Here is a 14,826-nt window from a genome sequence, read left to right on the forward strand (position 1 = left end):
CACCATTCTACATTGCCATAACCAGTAAACTTGGATAAAGCTTTGAATTATTAAAGGATGCTTAAAAATAAGAACAAGTTTATGGGAATAATAATAATAAAGAAAGATGGTTTTACTATACTTATCTTTACCTGCAAGTTACTTTTCTTCCCCCTTTAACATATAAAGGGATTTTCCTACACAGACGAAAAACCTTCTTGGAGCTAAAGGGATAGCAGTGAAGTTAGGAGAGCCTTCCTGTACAGCCTTGACCAACTTGATTCATCATTGTGCACTTTTTTCCTACCTGCCCAACGTTGGTACAATACTGCTTTATGCCTGAGGGATGTTGTGTCAATATTAATAAAGCTAAGTTTCTTAGAAAAGAAAATAAATACTGAAAAAGCTTAATTCATAAAAGCAGGCATCCATATATTTTAGTGAGGTGCAAGAAGGTTATTTCTGAGAACTAGTGCTATTGTAAAGCCCATAAATTAGGTTCAAATATAAAATAAAAAATTATTCTCAGGAAAAAAATGAACTTACACGTAGGACTTTAAACTGATCTTTTAAATTAAATTAAAAAAACTTAAAGAATTTTTGCAAATAATAGCCCTACATAAGACTGCATAAGACTTGGAACAAGATGATCAAAACACCTCTTAGGCAAGAAAAGTCACACACTCACAGATCTGAATTCTTTAGGGATAACCTAAATTTTACATTATAAATTCACTTACCTAGATAACTGATCAACCATCACTTGTTCTACTACAGCCCGTTTTCTTCTCTCTACAGCAACATCCTCCTGCAATGAAAAACTGACTAGAGCAAATTAAATATATACCAGACACTTCACATAATAAATTACCCTTTAAGACAGCATTCAGAGGTTACATTCTTACCAATGTCACAATTAATCTTTTTTCCCCATCTTTTTTAGTAGAATTCTATTTGCATAACAGATAGACAAATAATATTCACTGCTACACACTCAAATTGTCTATGCATTCAATAAATATGAGAATTCTAGTATTTCTATTGATAGACAGCATCCTTATTATCTCTGTATTGTTTCCAATAAATTCTTTAAGTACAATAGAGCCCGAGGAAACTCACTCTATTCCAGGTTTCACGGCTGACACAGATTCCAGTTCAGAGAATGAAACTTTACCGCCAGCAATATGTAGTCAAAAAAAAAAAATCTTTTAAGACTTTTTTTTATTTGCTGCATGCCATAATAGTTTTCTGCTGAGACAGACCAATCTGAAATATGTTTCAAGAAAGATCATCCTAGGGGGGAAGGGGATTTAACATGATCTATTATTATTATTTTTATTAGAGTAACACTGAATCATAACCTTGTGCTATTCACTCTAAAGTGCTCAGGCATTGATCGTCATTTGCTTCGTAGAAAGAGAAACCAAAACACAAGAGGATGTCCCGGAACAGCATGTAGGCTGCCAGCAACAACCAAGCCCCAGCACCTCTCTCCATTTTATCTTCCAGATTTCAGAAATTTTTCACTGCACTTAAATTTGCCTTATTCCCCCCTCCCCCCCAAAAAAATAACTAGTTATATATATGAGAAAACAGAGATTATTGTTACTGAGGGAGTTCACGCAACCTTTTTGACAACTTTGTAGGTAATTCCGAAACTGAAGAATTAAGATATTTTTCTGATTGGTTATTTTTTCCACACAATTCTTGTGTGCAAACCAAATTCTTGATAGATCAGATCAGGCCTTCCCATTGCTGAAGAAGAACCAAAAGTTGGTTCCCAGACAGCAGGTAACTGTAAGGGATAATCCTTAATTTCACAGAGATGTTATGGGTATAATTCACAACATTCAAGTAAATACTGATTGCCACTAGTCAAAAAAAAAACCCAACCAAACCACAAACTTCAAACCAAAAAAACCAAATAAATAATATAACACCAGACCAGTTGGTGTTTACTCTGAACGGATTTTAAGCCTTAAATATTTCTCAATTATAGGAGATAGGGGCCTTTTAGTTTGCTTTCATATTTCATTTTTTGCACCTATCAGAACTACATGGTGCTTTATTCCAAGTTACTGAATCTTTGCCTATTAACTGTTGCAACAGGTATATTAAAAAGCATTACGTAAAGGAAGACAAAGTGACAATACACATCAGTGTTTGTTAAAAGACAACATATTGCATGGACCCAGGCTTATAGCATGAAACCAGCTAGCATGCTGAAAATAACCTGATTTTTTTTAAAAAGAAACCTTATGCCTTGAAATTCAATTGAATACTAGGTCACTAAATTTAACATGAAATACCTTCCATTCAACTTAGACAAAAGCTGTACTACGAATTTACAAAACTGCTGAGGCAAACATTTAACTTGCAGCAGCACTCACTGGTTAAAAAGCAGTAACTCTTGTTCACAAGATACAATTATTCATAGAAAACCAATCTTTTCCAAAAAAACCTATAGCATCTATTGGCAATTACATATGTGCTACAATCTGGCTTGAATAAGGGGACTTTCATCCCAAACCACAGAAAAATTAAGAGAAATGCTACTGTAACATTAGATTTTTTTGTTAACAATTACAGTAAAAGGAAATTTTAACACTGTGTATGCTTAAGCAAATTTTTAAGGCATCTTAAAATCAAATGCCAGCAATTGAAGCAATGTACCCCCAATGGAATTAATATGTATGCAGTTACTATGATTTTTCCTACTATTCTGACCACTATCAGAAGCTTGAAGCTGACAGAACCTAAGACATGCTCCTAGAAGGAGACAGACAGCCTGTGCAACCGTGAGTGCTAATCAGTAACAAAAGGGCTCGCTCAAACACCTGCTGACTTCCTTTCAAAGCATGCCAGCTGCAGTGTACCGGTTATTTTGTGGTCCTGCACTGCTCTCTTTCTCAGTGTTTTCAGCATATTTGATTTAACATTAAGCAGTTACTCTAATGATACTTCAAATTTTTTTCCATGTCTTCACCCTATAGTATAATTTTAAAATTTATTCTAACAATAACAAGAGGTTCCTCAAGTTCTTAATAGAAGGTACTTTCTGAAAAGATATTATCATGAAAATGAATAGTGGCCGCAGTAGTGCAAGATTCACGTTCCCTTTGATGAGACTAGAAATCAAATAAATGTTTGCAGTGATGTAAAATTGAGTGCATAGTGATAAGCAAGCAAAATAAATTAAAAGTATTATGCACTTCTACAATATCACAAAATTTCTCATGGCTTAGTATTCCATGAGAAAGTTAGAATGCTAACTGTTCAACAATACCTTCAAAAACAAATTATGACAGCCACGACTCTGCATATGTAAATAGCAAATCATGTGATATCAAATCTCAAGGTTCTTCATTATTGTAGATAATCCTAAATTCAAGGCTTAGCCTTAGATGGGCAAGACTTCTATTGTTCAGTCCTAAAAAGAGTAAAAATTGTGTCTATGTAAGAAATTAAAGAAACATATTGGGTATGTCCATATAAGAGAAGTTCTAACTCCCCTCTACACATCACAGTGAGGCTATACTTGTTTCCAGTTTTCAGGGCTCCCTCCTTCCAAAGATCAATAGGGATGAGAGGAACCTGGGAAGGATCCGACAGAGGATTGGAGCCAAAGCAACTGAAAGGAGAGGCTAAAGGAGCTTGGGGTGTTTGCACAAGCAGCAGCTGTGAGGCATGCTGAAAACATCCTACAACAAAAAGGATGTTACAAAGAAGGCAGAACCAAACTTTTCTGACAGTGCCCAACAGTACATCAGGAGGTGAAGGTTATACAGTGAGCCTTGGGAGGCTTGGTATGGATAATAGGAAGAACTTCTTCACAAGGAGAGTAGCCTATCACGGGAAGGTGCTGCCTAGAGATGCTGTAGAAGCACCACCCTTGGAGCTTGAAGACTCAAACAAAGCTACAGTTGACCCGATCTAATACCATCAGCAGAGCTCATAAGCTTACAAAGCCAGTTCTCATCACATACTCCATTTCAGAAGTTAATGAGGGAAAACAGCCTGTTTACTCTAGAAACACATCAATGAGCTGATGGGATCATGGAATCCATGGATGATGGTATACAGGCTCTGGCAAAAGCTACAGACCAGGGGAAACGTAACACAATACTCAGCTTCACTCAACTCAGTTAATCTTAGTCGTATGTGTACATTTGTATTTATTATTCATAATTTACATTCTCATTTACATACCTTACTGCATAAGATACAAGTACTGCAGATATGATTTCTAAAAATGCTCACTGGATTGCTCACCTTAGCTCTCATTGAAACAAATGTTTAAACTACCATGATTTCAATGGGTGCAATTACATACTAAAACCATGATTTCAATGGGTGCAATTACATACTAAAACCGAATCACCACGGACCTAACTTCTGTTGAACATCTAGGAAGTCATCCTACAAGTCTAGACAGTTAACAGCATAATAACAGCCCAGTTACTTACAGCTTCCGACTTCCTTATACTGTGCCACATATTATAGGGCTTGCTTGTGTAGCGTTGTTGCAGTAAAGCTTTCTCATCAAGAGCTGTAAGATGATCATTATGTCCATCTTCAAGCTGTGTACCCTAAACAAAAATAAATTATTTTCATAAATCAAATTTAATTAATTTTAAGAAAAACAAAATAAACCCCCCCATTTTCCTCAAATAATTTAAAAATTTTTCTTTCTTTCTTATTTAACTGTCTACTTCTTCCACTTAATGCTAATTAGAAAAAGTAAAGAATTTTTTTAAGCCTAGCTTTCTACAGAAACTGAACTTAAAAATCTCGCTCTCTAGTCCTTCCTTATATCTTTTGAATACTTGCCATCTTTCAACCATATTGAAATAAAATTTTTAAAATCAAAAGAATACTTTGTTTCTACAAGCTTTGTGAAAAATCAGCAGCACATCTGAGAACACAGACTGTTAGTACCTCTCAGAAAAAGATAAGAGCTCATCTTTTTCTGTTCTGCTCAAGAACAGCCAAGAGAAAGTGGCGAATTTGCCATTACGCATATAGCTCAAAGTTCACCATTGCAGAGATGCTGCTTTTTGACCAGCAATCAAAATACAGTTAAATACAGTCTGGACAGGGAAAAGCCAAAGCATACTGCTCAAGTGGATCTAACAGACTTGTAGATCCATGTATTTCCTACATGAAGGATATGAAGAAAACCAACAAAGGAGACTGTTTACAGAAGTCAAGAAGGGGGGAACATGGGAAAGAAATCAAGAGTAGGTTTTGTTAGCTATGCTCCTCTAGGAGCAGCTTCTTTTCAGAGAAGAAAAGTTATTACAAGTTCCACTAATCAGATAAAATAGTAAGTATCTTCAAATCTAAAAAGGCTTTGATTAATTTAGTCAGGTAGCAACAATAGCTAATAGAAAATTGTTCTGCTAGACATTATATTGAAGTCTGCCATAAGAACTGATGCGCATGGCTTCTAGTGCTTAGCAAGTATCTTTCTGGAACCCAAAAATCACCAGAATAAGTCAGTCCTGCTTTTTCTGTCCCAGTATACACTTGCCACCTACTTCTTCAGTTTCAGATTAACTTGGCTGTTCCTGTAAATACTCCTCTGATAGGCTCGCAGTACAGCATATAAAGGAGTTACTGATTGGAAAACAGATGAAATGACTGTGTCAAATACGTACCTAAGAGCGGAATCATTAAAAAAAAAAAGTAAAAAAAAAAGTAATGCTACAACTAATTCCCCAAAATAGCAACTGCCACCAAACATAAAACTAAACAAAATAACAGAACTAGTTTTTTCAATCAACTCTTTTGCTCACTTTCTATCTGTATATAGAAAGTTTATCTATAGGTTCTTGCAGGTTCTCCAAGTTTTATCTGAACACTTGAAGTGTGGCTGTAAGACTTTCTCTTTTCATTCTACTGAACATTAAGTAAGTAAAATCAGTAAACTCATTGTTATTCATCACAAACTTTTTTCTCTGAAAAGCAATGAGCACAGTATGTTCCCTCAACATCTGCATACTTAACTTGTCATTAGGATTCTTAAATGGTCAGCAGTGTCTAGCATTCAACCAGTCCCCACAGCTGTTGCTTACTTTTGTTTCCTGTTCCCTTACACCTACAATGATGTATCTCGCTCTGTGCAACCACCCTTCCCCACTATCTCTTCCAGAACAAGAGGAAAGTTGACTTTTCACCTCTTTGTTTTCCAGTTTCTCTCCACTGGTCTTCCCTTGTTTGCATCTTAGTATTAATTTAAAAACACAGCAGAAACCTGGCAGAATGAATATGGCTTACAGTAACCTGCACTGGATTTTACACAACATCAAAGCATATGTACAGATATCTCTCATTATTTTAACCCCATATTCTTCTCCATTTTCTACGTTAAGAGTTCTCTATGGTACAGATTACATCTTTCGCTTCTTTTTTAAGTCCTATATACAGTCATAATTCAATAAATCATTAAGATACTTCTATATTTAAAAATATTTTAAAATTTAAAAAATATATTTAAAAAATAAAAAAAAAGCTTGAATGCATTTCTTTGTCTGAAAACATTTTATCAAAATCTTCCCACTGTCTTTCATCATCTTAGGCTGCAAACTCTTCCCTATCAATCACGCTATCTTCATGCTCAGGCTAGAGGTGCACTATGAGGGCAAATGCCACATTTCTTACTAGAGAACACAAGCACACTTAGATTCTCACAAGCAGCTCAGTTTCTCTCTCTGGAACAACTGAAACAAGCTTCCTATATTTTATTTCCTACTCCACAATAGATGCTGAAATTAGAGGTTTTTATCTCTTTACAATAAGAACATGGAAGAAATTAATTACACACGGGCGCAAACCTCTCCAAATTTTGTAATGAAATGCCAACATAAATCTGTTATTTTAAAATGCAATTACTTCTTTGCCAGCTACCTTAATTGAAGCTTCTGGACACAGGAGGTGGTCTTTTTTCTTTTCTGCAATTCTCCGAGAATACTGCTTATATTCTTGCTTCATATCTGCTTCATACTGACAACACTTTAGTTGGTATCTGTCTGTTGGCAATACAGACAGATATTTTCTGGTATTGTCTTCTGCTCCAAAACAGAATTCTAAACCCACGAGTAATCAATATAAAAGCCTGTGGTTAACCTATTGCATGAGAACAGCATTTTTATAATTCCCATCCAGTGTAACTTCTGAAACTTTTTGACTGTGTGCTTCACATTAAGAAAAAAATGCAAATATAACTGCCTATTCAGGCTTAATTTTCATGGCATTCTTCATATTCTGCCATTTTTAAATTTAAAAAGTACACAGCCAAATGGTTTTACATCACTTTTAAAGAGAGAAGGCAAGATTTAGTGGTTCTGTCCTATAACATGACGTTACAGATCACTAAAATGGGAATTCTGACACTTGATTTTGCATGGCTGAAAATGAGCTGATGGATTTTTTTCAGTCAGAAGACCTAATACTCTCGGATGGCAGACGAGTACTAGTACTGGGACTTCCTTCCCTAGAACACCAGCTGAAATGGCTAAGTACTTTCATAACTTTACGCCCATTTCAGTGCTCAACACAACAGAGGCTGGATCAGTAGAAGCAGCGCCAATGACAGAAGGCCAAGACTCCATTCTTCTTTCTCTTCTTGAATAACTAACACCTTCAATGTTTAATATTCCTTCAATGCCAACAAAACTAAGACAGCCTTATCTAGCACCTCTGCTTGATACACCTCATCTTGCAACAGCAGTGTAACAGTCCTAGAAAACCATTTCTCAAAATCTCTAGAGATGTATCTTCTCGAAAGAGCAGCTTTCTCTTTCAAAAGAGGATCCACATCCCTTCACTGGTTAATTCCTGAATGGTAAGACTATATTTAAATTATTCTTACATAAATGACCTATTTGGGGAAGATTTACTTACATAGTCTGCTGTTGAAGAAGCTGGAATATATCTTGCTAAAGGAATGCTCAGTCAGGGCCCCAGAAGCAAGCAATGCAGAAATAAAGGCCGCTCAGAGGAACACATTAAAATATTTTAGAACTGCTTGAAAATCTTCTCCACAGGAAAGGGAAGCGGGGGGAAAGTCAGGCAAAAAGAGAGAGAGAGGGAGGGAGAGCAAGAGGGTAAGTGAACGGAAGATTTTCCTGCATATTCAGCACTTCAGCATTTAAGACATAATGAAGGCAGAAAGGAAGCAACAAGAGATAAAGGAAAGCAGAGAAGAAAGGGAGAAAGACCCTGAGAAACAGAGAAAGTCATACAACCTTCCATTAGCCTTCCTGCAGCTAGACAGTATTATATGTATGAACTTTATGTTTTAAAAAAATGGTAAAGCGCGTAGTGAAATTATAGGCATCCAGACCTCAAAAGAGTACAGCAACTCAAGTATGTCTGCACTGCACGTTTATAATGCAATACACAGGAAAACCACCCATCCGTACTTAAATGCTTACAATTACATCTTCAGACACACAAAAATACCTATGCTGGGCACACAGATATTCTGAGAAACAGCGTGTTCCTAGCTCATTATTAAAAAACAAAATAAAACACAAAAACCCAACACTTAACCATTTCAGGTTTTATTTAAATGCAATGGGTTTTTTTCAAGTTGAGAAACCATTTGGTTATCTAGGGAAACAAAGAAAATGATGAACTTGGCAGATTCACCTTGAGCTTCAGCCAACTTGGAGTCCTGCCCTACAAGTCGCCATATTATTCATTTCAAGGGGCATAGGTTACGTGCAAATTAATATTTGTTTTTCCATCTAGCTACACCTCTGTTTTAAATGCATTCATTGAAATATTTCTTAGGTTTACGTAAGTTAAATATTTTTGAAATATTAGATTTTTAAACACTATATTTTCCAATTTTTCCAAAAAGGGATAACATTGATAAGTTAGGATATTTCCTGCACCCTAATCAAATAAAAACATACTACTAGTAGTAAGATTTTTACCATTGTTATATATGGTGCGCGATTATGACAGAAAATAATCATGTAGGTTGCATTCTTCCTAAATTACTTAAAAGTTCTGGATATCTATTCTCTTGAATATATAGGGACTACAAACAGAAGATTACTGTTTGCAGTAGTTCGGTATTTTCCCTTTAATTCTCACATTTGAAACACTCAGAATACTAAACGGAATGACAGCAGATTAAGAATAGTCTCCAATAAGCTAGTTTCTATCACACAAAAGAAATTAAAACATACACTATATGGTCTGAAAATGCAGTAAGTACTCTACTACTGAATTGCTGATTTTGTCAGTGTATATTTTACAGCTACTTTACCTCTATTTTGTTCTGACAAGATTTTCTAGACATCTGTTTAAACTGAAGGAAAAAGAGAAGTTAAACATGTATCATGATCAAATAAAAACCTGTCACATTTAAAAATGAACAAATTTAATTCAGCTATAAGAGTTCAAAGGAAAACTTTTCCTGCATTCAGGAAAATGTAATAACTGAGTAATTAAATTAATTCCTAAAATTTTTATAGGGGATATGGATCCTGAACACTGCTGTACTGTACTATAAACCAGAATCTAAGCATCTGGACTACTGATTTTCCTTATAAAGTACTTAAGATTAGTGGTGATTAAGTTTCTTAGTCATCTAGGGAAAAAAAAATGTTGATGTGTGATCAGGAAATTTAAACAATAAAGGTGGTTTGACAAATTGAACAGAATTCCAAAGCTAATGTCACAATTCTGTTTTAAAGACAAAGAGACTTAAGAAAAACCCTACAAAATGGCTGCACGTAACTCTAAAAGTTTTCTTTTCACCAAAAGTAACTGTTCCTCCACAGAAAGAGTATTTACTGTTTGTAAACTTGGGTTTCGTCTTCAATCATACACTTACTGACTACTATCAATCTTATCTTTATTGGTTTTGTAAGTTCCAGTTTGTTTAGAAAGATAAACCAAAGTTACATTCCACTTCAAAAGTATTACATTTTTCAGTTGCTTTGATGAGTTGTTAATAAAGCTAGCTATTAATACATCTCTTCAAAAATGAGTACAGTGAAAAGACTGAGTATCAACCAACAAAGAAGAGCTAAGGCATGTCAGAAAATAGGATTTTTGAAATATTGTAGAGGTTTCTCAGTAAAAAGTACTTTGCCAAAAACATTTTGGACCAATAGCACTCAGAGATACGAGTTTAACCAAAAGAAAAAAACAGAACATGTATAAGAAAACTAAGTGTGCTTTTCTAAGTTACTGCTAAAGGGGCATATTTTAAAGGTATTTGTTGCGACAGACTGACCTGCTGAGCCTGACAATGATGTGCATATGGCATTTGTAATGATGTTCTCCAATCTGAAGATGACTCTAGAGAGCATGCATGAGGATAACTTCCACTGTATGGTGTGTAAGAGTCCCCATCCTAAAATTACGGGGAAGGGGGGGAGAGAGGAGACAAGCAATTGTGTTTTTTTTATATTTAGAGTGATATTTTTATAAACTCCTACAACACATGAGTTCTAAAAACTATTCAAGATAGAATTAATTTATAATTACCTCTTCATCAGAATCTCCCAGTCTCCTTAGATCTAGGCATGGCACCCTGCAGGAAGTTAAAACAGTTTTAATAGCAGTACTTTATCTTGTTTTTCAATTACAGTAAAAGCAAGCTGCCTATTAGTCATTATTATTATTATTAGCGCCCTCACAAAAATTTCCCTGCTACGAACAGTTTCACTACAACTGGAGATGGCCTACTTATCCAACCCCTACTAGTTCCTCTTGCTTCAGCTCAGGAACTGGCCACCGAGTTTGTCCTCCTCCCCAGTTGCAAAGTACCCTGGCAGCTGAAAAGGGATTCTGCAAAGCCCTTCTTCTCTTCCAGCACAGCAATCTTCTCCCCTTCACACCCCTGCTGCTTCTGCAACAAGATCATAAATCAGGGATTCCGCATTCCTGCCTTCCACAGCAGGTCTGTGTCAACATCCCTCTATAATCAGTCAATAAATAGGCAATGGAAAAGCAAGAGCTCCTCGGGATAAAAAACCTCTGAACTTTTTGTAAGAGATTAACACAGTGGAAGCCAGCTATACTTCAGTATTTTATTCTGCTTAAAGAGATATAAACATCTCCAACTTACCAAAGCATGTCTGTACCTTCTGCCTTTATTCCAGGTATACTCTGGAGCACCATGAATAAATATTTTTTTCTATTTTACCACTAAGACTTTTCAAACAGCCCTATTATAACAAGATTACTTCACAGAGTAAGAGAGCTCCTTAATTTCCAGTCTTTTTCCATTAAAGAACAACTGACAGTACACAGAAATTGACATGAACAATCCCAGGCAATGGTCACACATACTTGTAAAATAATGTAGAAAGATACATTGGATCTAAGGCATTTAAGTAAACAAAAAAATAATTAAGCTATCAAACATGGTCCTTAAAATATCAGATGTTGCTTATCTGTCAAAGTCACTGTAAAGTTTTAAATTTTACAAGCACTGTACAAAATTTCCCCTTGCTTGTAAAAACCCTTCACAACAGTTTCCCTGTAACTTTTACTGTAATACCTGCAAAGAAGGCCAATGGTTTAAAAATGTTTTCTCCTTTTGCAGACCACTGTATTAAAAATATTCAAGAAAGACTAGGTATAAATATAAAAGCTCCGAGTACAATTCTACTGTCAAGCTCAACCAAATGTATATCAACTTAATTCCAATGTAAATAATGCATCAAATATTCTACTCTAAATATAAATCATACAAAACAAACCTATGACAACAAATTTCATGGAACACGAGTTGCATATCAATACAAATGGAAATGCATTGTGTTAATAATGCACAATTAAAGAAACTGATGAAAAATAGAAGCAGACTTACTCTGGTGGGCGAGGTCCATGAGTAGCCCATGTATCTGGTCTCCAGCCCTACAAAAAAATGACACATTATTATATACCTATGGGGATTGGGACCAAAATACATAGTTCTCTTTCAGCTTCCCCTGAAATATTTAAAAACAATGCTTCTGAGTATCTGTCCAATATACTTGACTCAGATGCTACTAACAAAAGGACAAAACAAAAACTTTTCATTGAAAGTTGATTCTTGCAAATCATGTCATTACAGAAAGATTTCCAGCGATTAAGAATCAAGGCAGTATCTACATCGGCTATTAATAATGCATTAAAAATAATCCATGTTCCTGAGGCTCTGTGCAATCACTGCTCACAAGGTTTTAGGTCACATTATCCTTGTTGGTTAGGAACCTACCCCTCAGCCAACCCTTAAACCAAAACCGCAACACTGACAGCCAGCTGGCTCACAAGGAGCTAGCTCAGAAAAGAAGCCCTGATACTTGGTGTAATTGTATCATCTCAGCTTTAATATAGCAGCACATGATGATGACTAGAAGGCAGCTTCTGTACTCACACTGTTTATATTGCATGGTTGTGTCCCACACAGATCTCCAAACTCAATTGAGCAAGAAGAACATGGCAAGAAGCAAAGACTCGAGCCAAAGCTTCATCTACCCCACAATGGCTTTCTGAAAAGAGCCAACACCAAATCCCTAGGGAAATCTGACTGGGGCAAGCACACAGTAACAATTCCCCCAACTCCCCAACTAGGGCCTCCCAATCTAGGGGAAGACAAAAAAAAAAAAAAAATAATGGTTCGGGGATGTTGTGAACCAGGGCCAGCATCTTTTTTTTTCCCCACACACACACTCCTCAAGCTTAGAGATCTCAGCATCACAGTCTGAACTGAGCAGACATCCTATTTCCAGCAGTGCCCTAACACCTTTCACAGTTTGAAAGCAGTCACAAAACTGTAACTCCTTTCTTGCGACACCCCTCTGTAGCCTGCTCCTGAAAAAGTTCACAGTTCAGCAACACTACCCTCTAACGCCTTCAAAAATGGGTATTCATGTTTAAAACAATAGTTTCTCTCCGGTAAGGGCACACATAATGAACAGCACCACCTTGTGGTCAAATATGTAAAAACCCGTTAAGAAACCTAACACAATTCAGGCTTACTCTCAAAACTAAACGCCATGCATTAAATGGCAAGTACATAATTTTTGCGTAACATTTCAAATAGTGATAAGATAACGAGCATACCACATTCTAGATGTTGAAGTCTTAATGTAATTCCTTTTTCAGAAGTCATCGGATTGGGAATAAAGCAAACAAAAATCATCCTGAATGTCCTCATTTATTGGGTGAAGCACATAGTTTCAACCTGATTTTAATCTAAGATTTATTTTTGTAAGCCACCAAGGATCACATGGACTAGGCAGTATGAATTTGGAAACTGAGGGGTACGTGAATTGGTGAAGAAAAGGGATGAAAGATTAGAGAAAAATGGGCTTTTCTTTTAAAACCTACACTAAATGCCCCAATTGTTCTTGTACACAGGTATTTCCTTATCAAGAGACTGGTTAAAAGGAAGCATTGTAACATCGATGTGATATCATTTACAAAATGTCCTTTTTGATTCCAAATCAAACAAAAAAGGAAAACTGCAACTTGGCAGCCAAAGTCCAAGAATTCCTAATGGGGTCATTCAACAAAAAAGGAAGTTAAATGGGTACTTGGGGGACAAGGGAAGATTACCAATTAACTTTACTTCATAAAGTACACAGTATCTGTGAGGAAAATCAACTGTTATTAACAATATTAATATCTACCTCAGCTATAATAAAAACAATGGCCCTCAGAATCCAAGATCATACTTGTAGTGACCAGGCTTTCAAAAGTTAGTCTGAAAAGTTTCTGCTACAGTGATCTTGTGAGGGTTGCACACCTACATTATCTCAATATGTAGACTACTAGGAACACCTGGGAAACGAAATTCCCCTTCATGCTGAATGCAGAGCAGCAAGATTGATTTTACAAACCAACCAGAAATCATGTCTTTTGAAATTATGTTTTGGGGGTTGCTTTATTGCTGTCTTGCAAAACAGAAACATAGACACACTTGTTACCTGTTTTACCCACAGCCTGAAACAGCACATCATACAGGTTCGAAGCCTCTGTTGCTCTTAATTGCAAGCACTAGTTCATTCCAAAGTTCTCCACATCCCAGTTAAGTACCCAGAATATCAGTTAAGGCAGCTGCTTTTATTGAAAATTCTCACCTTCATCTGAGAAGCTGTCATACTAAACTATCACTTTCTGACAAAAATAAGTTCTCTAAAAGTTTTGTTCTCTACAGAAGGAATTATAACCTCAAACTAAGAACCTCCTGAAGTAAAATTGAAATGTTTGTTAAAATGTCAAAGTAAGGAAGGAAAACAACCACAAGCCTTCTGTTAACATACCTGACATTTCTTCCCCCTTGATGACAGCTGAGCCTGCCTTCTAGGGGATGCAGTGACTCCTTTAACTTCCAAATCCATGCAAATTCAATGACAGCATTCAGAATAAACTGGAAGAGAAAAGGCTACTGAGAAAATCACGCATTTTCCATACAAGTACTCTGCAAAAAAAACCATTATTGCATTAGGGCATGTCTATCACCAATAATTAGGGTATTGACTTCAGCAAGCTATGACGTGTTACTGGCTTCCCTTCTTCACCACCTCTTAATTTCAGTCTTTCCTTACTAATGCTTAACCAGATTCCCGTTCAAATTTACATCTTTGCCTCAAGTTTAACTCCCTCTCTCTCTTAATGCTTCTCAGTGCCTTCTCATAGCAGTATTACTAAGTTGCCATCCCTTGACAACACCAAACCTTTTTTACTCTTCACTTAGAGCTGCCGCCTGGCTCGCAGTTGCACCATGCCCTGGGATCAGGTATCTTCAGGAACACGAAAGGGCCCTCCTGGTGCACAGCCAGCCTCTGAGGGCTCCAGGGCAACATTTTACCAGTACGCTACTCTCCG

At 36.3% G+C, this 14,826-nt stretch overlaps 1 protein-coding gene across 7 annotated transcripts in view; it reads right to left on the bottom strand.

Moving 5' to 3' along the window:
• CAPS2 (calcyphosine 2) overlaps positions 1-14,826 on the bottom strand; it is a 33,372-nt gene that overhangs the window by 17,436 nt on the left and 1,110 nt on the right. For 3 of the 7 annotated variants that reach the window (XM_027808527.2, XM_027808529.2, XM_027808525.2), the window contains exons 2-8: positions 14,262-14,368; positions 11,822-11,868; positions 10,492-10,537; positions 10,238-10,357; positions 9,263-9,304; positions 4,446-4,568; positions 720-787 (exon numbers count right to left, since the gene is read on the bottom strand). In XM_027808527.2, the coding sequence (XP_027664328.1) occupies positions 720-787; positions 4,446-4,568; positions 9,263-9,304; positions 10,238-10,357; positions 10,492-10,537; positions 11,822-11,868; positions 14,262-14,339 (524 nt within the window). In that variant the 5' untranslated portion in view covers positions 14,340-14,368. The other 4 variants (XM_027808528.2, XM_027808531.2, XM_055712572.1 and 1 more) reach the window with 4 other exon arrangements.

The sequence above is a fragment of the Falco cherrug genome, chromosome 5, assembly GCF_023634085.1.
Source record: "Falco cherrug isolate bFalChe1 chromosome 5, bFalChe1.pri, whole genome shotgun sequence".
In the NCBI taxonomy this organism is placed as follows: domain Eukaryota; kingdom Metazoa; phylum Chordata; class Aves; order Falconiformes; family Falconidae; genus Falco; species Falco cherrug.